The following is a 7,015-nucleotide window of genomic DNA, read 5'->3' as shown; positions in this document are numbered from 1 at the left end:
TTGATGCAAACAAGTAATTGTGTTTTCCCTTTATTTTCTGTCTTGACACTTGATTGTAGATAACAAAATATACATAAATACAAAAACATATATTAAATAATAAAACTTCCTACTAGAAAAGAAAGGCCACCGGATGGCACATAAAGATCTCATGACACACATACATTGCATAAAGATCCCGTAAAATTTGTACGCTACAAATGTCACTCTAACTAAGCTAATTATAGCACCGACTCAATTGCTCAGAAATTTAATCATAGGGATTCCTAAAATTCTTCAAGAGATTAGGAATGTCGTAAGCTAACATGTCATCAACTGCTTGTGTCATTTTTGGTTTCAATTTTTCAAACTTATCAATATTGTAACCACTCAATCTCTCTCTGAAAAACTCTACATTTGGAAAATCGCCAGGAGGTAAATGGAACTCCCTTTGTACCTGTTTCAAAATTCAGTCATGTGTATACATTTTAAGTGTTGTCACTTGCCATAGACAAGCAAATAAGCAAAACGGATGTACAAAGATTCATACCTTTCCAAATTCAGCTGCCAAATTATCGATGAGCTTTTGTTGAGCTTTAGCTTTGCCTATCATAGCAGGCATCTCCTTTTTAAGATGGCTGATAATGTAAGCATGTATCTTGGCTGCTCGGGCCCGTTTTACAAACTCATTGATCTATAATAGTCAACATATACAAATGATAAATTAATTACGCAAAAAAGTAACTTTAACAAATTATATAAACTGGACACTGAAATTGAAGATACGAGATAATCACCTACAAAAAACACCGGTAGAATTTAATACCATAGGAAAAAGAGACTATTGTATCAAACTTGTGTGTGGAGTATGGACGACACTAAAAGAGCTGATAACATTAGTTTTTTAAACTGTTTTCAAAACTAATAACTCTTTTTTAGGTTTTAAAATAAAAAATCAGGCCATCTTTAAGCTGTTTCAATTTTTTACTTTCAGTTAGTATTACTCATGCTCTTTCTCTTGCACTTTTCACATTTTCCCCACTCTTTCTAAAAATTGGTTTTTGAAATATGTTTTATAAAATAGTTTTTTAAAACTAAAAACCAAAAGCACAACCAAAGACACCCTAAGTAACCTCATTTTAGTGGAAAATTATTCTTATGATAAACAAAATAAATTTAGTCAAATAAATAACTCACTCTTCGATCACAAGCTGCTTTTGGTACATCTTTCAGATCCGAGAGTAGATCATCCTGTTCCTTTTCAAAGAGTTCCTTCCCAAGTGGACCAGTGGCAGCATCATTTACAGGCTTGTCATTGAAGGAGCTGCCAAAATAAGGTTAATTATGAGCTAATGAGAACATGGCAATCCCATAAACAAGGAAAGAAAAATGCAGTTATATCATATCTAATGGCATAGAACATGGGGAAGGCAGTGTAGAAGAAATCTTCCACTGCAAAAATGACATTGACATAATACAACTTAATGACACTCCAAAAAGAGAAACTCAAAAAACTTGACTGCAGAAACAAAGCAGTATCTCCCCAACCCTCCATAAGACAACACTTGAACATTGAGAGTGGATACACACCCAATATACACTCGCATTACTTCAGGTGTCTTCAGCACCTTCCCAAGTGACCACATTAAGGCTCCATAAACCCTCATCAACTGCACCATAGAGCCCAATATAGGTTAGATTTCACCGGACCAGGTTGTGAAAGATTCAAAAGATTAAAAAAACGGAAGTTTGACTACACAAGCTCTTACTTGTTGGGTATCAACTTGGTCTGCCTTGTTCAAAACCACTCGGATTTTGTCATCATGCCCCCGTAAGGATGATATCACACGATTGAACTCATCACTGATGTCAAGTTTGTGAGGATCAAACAGAAGGAGAATCAAATCACACTTAGCAGCAAACCAAGATGTTACACCCGTAAAATCATATGCTCGTTGTGTGCGTTGCTTTTCTCCAGATAGAACTCCCGGAGTGTCAACAAATGTGATGTGTTCCAGTAGCTTTGGACAATTGAAAAAGAGTCAATTCTAAATGCTATAAAGGGAAATCTTGTAAACTTTTTGAACAGATCTAGATCAACTTACAGGATGAGGCATCTGTGAACACACAAATTTTGACAAAAATGCTGTGCCAAAAGTTGTAAGACCACTAAATGGCATGTCTGCTTGGACAGCAACAGTATTTCCAGGAACGCTTCTCTCATCAGATCCAGACTGTATATCAGTATCTTTTGCTAGTTAGAAGATAAAACTAATGCAATAACTCATTTTTCAAGATGACTACTAGATTAAAGGATTATTAAGAAAATAATTCAAACCATCAAGGCTATGGTACGAACTACTGAGTTCGATTGCCAAGTTTTAGAACTTTCATGTTATGAAGCACAGACACACAAACACAGGGCAATTATTCTTTATATTTTAAGTTGATTTCTGAAAGTTAAAACATTTTTTCAATTTTTTAAAATAGTCTTGTCTTTTTAAGTCTCAAGCCATATTTAGGTGCCAGTTGACAGGGTTGAATGACCAAACCATGTGTAATGCATGTCCAAGCCATCAACAAAAAATTAATTAAACACCAGTTTAGTAGTGTACATCACATGTCATACAAATATTAAAGGAGTGCTAGTGTTGGAACTTGGAAGTATGACTGACATTCCAACACTGCAAGAAATAGCAGTGTTGATGCTTCATAGGTTCCACCAAGATGTTAGGCTTGCCAGGAATTAGAAGTCAAATTGATTTATAAGTTTAAAACTAAAAAAACGTTGAAGGTAATAGAGAGTCGTGGGAGATAAATTGGTTTGGCTTACACATACCATGACAACAACAAACCTATCAGTTGTTGGCTCAGGTCCAATATGTGCTCCTATCAACATTTATGGGAAAAACAAGACAAAGATTAATAACATTTTAAAAATATGTTATATCATCCTATTAATCATCCTACAATTTTACAAAGAATATTAAATAAAATAAATAAATGCATTTAAAATTATTTCTTCATAAATCAGATATAAGCAATGTGAGATATACATATATGGATATAGAGAAAGGAGAATCACGTGCCTGGATAACTACTTTTAAGCAGATGTTTGATAAATGTTGTTTTACCAGTTGAGTACTGACCCAAAAGCATAACCATTGGTTTGGCATCAAAGTCACTATTTGTCTACAATATGTAAAGAATTACAATCAATAAAGAAACTAATTGTATATCTTTGTAGATATTTAAAACATAGTAACAACATGACTGCACAAAGAAAGGTGATAGTAAATCTGGAGTAGCTAGTCATTTCTAAACAAAATAACTTACTGACCAGTAATGGGGATACAAAATCATTAAAACGGTAATTAACTTCTAATGGCTTCAACTTCTGAATGTAGAGTCTCTTCAAGCCGTCAATTATTGATGTCACAGAGGAAAGAGGCACCTATGAACATATGTACCACAAATACAAGTAAAAACACCTAACAAAAAATATTTGACAATTTTAAAGAACTGGCAATAGTAAAGAGGGAACAAATACAGATAAAAGGTCCTAGAAAACATATCTATAGGATGACCTTTAGGGTAACATTAACTTGATTCATATAACATTAGAGACAAAATTAGATATTTAGATTGACATGTCTTAGAATATGGATTTGGGCCTAACTCAACCCTAAAAGTTAGCTCATAGAATGAGGGTTGTCTCCCACTAATATATTATATTGTGGCTTTATCTTTAGCCAATGTGGGACACTCCCTCACGCCCAACACTATTGGGCTTGGTGCATGGATGACATGGTAGGTAGCCCGTTTAATGGATCTAGGATATGCTTTGATACTATCTTAGAATGTGGGTCTGAACTTAGCTTAACCCCAAAAGCTAGCTCAAAGGGTGAGGATTGTCTCTCACTTATGTACTCTATCTTGGCTTTATCTCTAGCTGATGTGGGACTTGGGTTTTTCCCAATACATCCCCTCACGCCCAACACTTTTGGACTTGGTGTGTGGATAATATATTGGGTGACCCTTTGAATGGATCTAGGATACGCTTTGATACCACCTTAAAATGTGAATTTAAACCTAATTCAATCCCAAAAGTTAACTCATAGAGTGAGGGTTGTCTCTCATTTATATATTCTATTGTGGCCTTATCTATAGCCAATGTGGGACTTTTCTCAACAACATGAGACAAAAATGCACATTTTGTTAAGCCAAAAAGAAGAAACTAGATAATACCAATTCTAAACTGACACAACAATATTCACATGTGGAGTATCAGGCACATTACTATTATTGGCTAATAATATTAGTTACACACTTGCATTGAAATCAAAATAATTAGGTTGGTTTCAGGCCCCTAATAATTACTTAAAAGACAAAGCACAACCAAACCAGATGCCTCTCACATAGACTTTACTAGATCAAAAGAAAACACTAAACGAAAACAGAACAACCTAAAGCAAGTAAAGAATGACAATCAAGTTGGTTATTAGTTGATAACTTGAAATGAATATTCAGTATGCTTTCTAGTGGACTGGAAAGTAAGGATAATGCACACAAAATCAATCAAAGTACCAGTAACAAAATGCTTGCCTTTTTTGTTGACTTTGAAGAAAACCAATTACTTGATGGTGATGGCTGCAATTGAGAACTACCTGCATTATTGCTAATTGCTGAACTTAGATTTTTAGAAGAAAAGAACAAATAATAAATAAATAAAACCAATCTGAATGATCATATTTAGTAAAACGAGAAATATATTACCATTTGCATCAACCTCTTTTTGTTTATGCTTTTTCTTCTGGGTAAACAACGTCAAGTGGTCAGAACTTTCACTAAATAAGCATAAAAATGTTAACACTGTAAAAAATTGACCTTAAAAAGAAATACTTACAACTAGTAATACGTCCAAACCCTCCATTGAGGGAGGTTTCCCATTTGTAAAATCAACTGAAATAAAAGTTAAGCTTCCATTAGATTAAATCTATAAGAAGACATTGACAATCAAATCAAAATATGTAAGCAGGCACAGCTACAAGAATGTGCTACAATTATAAGAAGTTATGCAAACAAATTAATAGAAGACAAACCTAAACATACATATCTTACCATCACTAGTCAGCAGATCGGGTGTTATTGAGTGCCCAGATTGAGCCAAAGAAACTAGCTACATTTCAGATGTGTAAGATTTTGGAAATTTATCAGCATTGAAGTTCAAAAAAAGCATGACATATTTTTACCTGCATAGCAATGATAAATTCAGTGAAACCAAGATATCCTTGTCGCTTTGAATCTGCAATAGCCCACACCTTATTTTGGTGACAGAAGCAAACAAAGAAACGCTTTAGTTAGCAAGAAAGAAAGAAGACAGCAGAGATACTTATAAGCAAGAACAACTAATTATGTTAACAACACAGGTACACAACCATCAAATGCCCAAACCGCAAACCATTTCAGTTGTTAGAGATAAAACAATACCAAAGGCAACTTCTACATGAGTTATATTGTAAGAGTTCAAAATTAATCCATTGTCAGTATAAAATAAACATTATCAGGAGACCATAAAATGTCACATCATAAGTGTAATTAAAAAATATTTCAATTGCAAAAAAGTTTTAAAAATCATTTTAAATAGTTGACGATAATTAACAATATAGTTCAATAACAGGAAAAAATTCTCCATACCAACAATGAATCAGATTTGAATCTGAATTGCAAAAATCAAAACAAATGTAGATACTGGAAAATATAAGAGGCGTTCCCCAAATCAAAGGACAACCCGATTCAAGACCAGCAACTAAGGTTGACTCAGCAAAGTGAAATTGAAGAGGGATTTAAGATAGGAAAGACAGAGGAAGTTCAAAGTTCACCAGTGCATGCTTGATAGCATAGGCAGAGAAGAGAACAAATAAAAATTGAAAGTAAACAACATTTTGTTTTATATTGTTTGAAACGAATGGGATTATAAATGAACATTAAACAAAAAATTGGTCAATTTGTAAAACCATAGAATCTCAGTGTTATCTCTTTTCTACAGTTGCGTGTACACTCCAATTTCACCTCACTTTATTTATTTATTTATTTTGGTAGAGACAACAGGTATCCTTCATGGGATGAAGGTAGTCCTGCTCGAGCTAGATAGAATTACTATGGACAGAAAACTTAGCTTGAATATTTAACGCAGTTGAATAATCAGGGCTCAAACTTGAGACCATTAGTTAAGTTGAAAACAGCCATATGCCAATTGATTCAGGCAATCAGTGGTCACTAATGAGGAAAACCAAAAAGAAGGAAAAGGTAGGTCATGTTAATAATGCCCAACTTTTATCACTTTTAACTTTATCCCCTAACCAAGCAATCATATCTTGGAATTTTGGCACATGATTCCGATTACCTCCAATTCCTATCTACATTCATTCAGTGTTCCAATGCAAAAGAACGATAATAAAGTTTAAAAAAAAAAAAGGAAAACCAGAATACCTGCTTAAGATCTTCGCGGGACAAATTGGACATGGCGAAAAACTTGGTGGCATCACTCCCCGTAATGCGGCCATCGCTATCTGAAAACACAAAGTGCACGGTGAAATATTTTCAGAAGACCAAAAAATATTTTTTAAAAAAAAATCATTGAAAGATGAACTGTGCTGTGCTGTACCTGAATCAGCGTAATTGAACCACTCCTTATAGATCATCTGGTGTTCTTTGGAGCACGAACCGATTGGGATCGGGTCGAACTCCATTGATCGCAGAAAAGCTTCGGAATCGCGTGTTTGAGATGCTGCGTTTTAACGCTTTTTACCTTCTCAGAGAACAGAAAACGTGAGCGTTAAACGACGACGAGGACTTGCATTAAGCGGTGTCGTATTGTATTGGCGATGGAAACTAACTAGATTTGGCGCAGAAATGCTGCTTTAACGAATATTGATCTTGTTTACCAAAAAATAGTGCCAAGTAAAGTTGTGAGTTTCATCTAAATGCGACAAATTACGCCTTGTCTCGTAGTTCCAACTCACCTTTGCTTGCT

General features: G+C 34.4%; 1 protein-coding gene across 2 annotated transcripts; it reads right to left on the bottom strand.

The window, feature by feature from the left end:
• LOC114402574 (EH domain-containing protein 1-like) lies at window positions 1–7,015 on the bottom strand. Of its 2 annotated transcripts, none has more exons than XM_028365203.1 (16): window positions 6,647–7,015; window positions 6,472–6,551; window positions 5,232–5,300; window positions 5,101–5,158; window positions 4,886–4,941; window positions 4,756–4,792; window positions 4,585–4,664; window positions 3,320–3,433; window positions 3,069–3,171; window positions 2,819–2,868; window positions 2,085–2,213; window positions 1,749–2,000; window positions 1,570–1,649; window positions 1,177–1,303; window positions 530–673; window positions 1–436 (listed from the first exon to the last, which is right to left on the bottom strand). In XM_028365203.1, exons 1-16 carry the CDS (start codon window positions 6,729–6,731, stop codon window positions 251–253), a joined length of 1,650 nt encoding a protein of 549 aa, XP_028221004.1. In that variant the 5' UTR covers window positions 6,732–7,015; the 3' UTR covers window positions 1–250. The 2 variants fall into 2 exon arrangements, with proteins under 2 accessions (XP_028221004.1, XP_028221013.1); XM_028365212.1 differs by having other exon boundaries at window positions 4,585–4,646; window positions 6,647–7,014.

The sequence above is a fragment of the Glycine soja genome, chromosome 2, assembly GCF_004193775.1.
Source record: "Glycine soja cultivar W05 chromosome 2, ASM419377v2, whole genome shotgun sequence".
Lineage (NCBI taxonomy): Eukaryota > Viridiplantae > Streptophyta > Magnoliopsida > Fabales > Fabaceae > Glycine > Glycine soja.
Note: the sequence above shows the minus strand (reverse complement) of the source record. Positions and strands in the feature narration are given on the sequence as shown.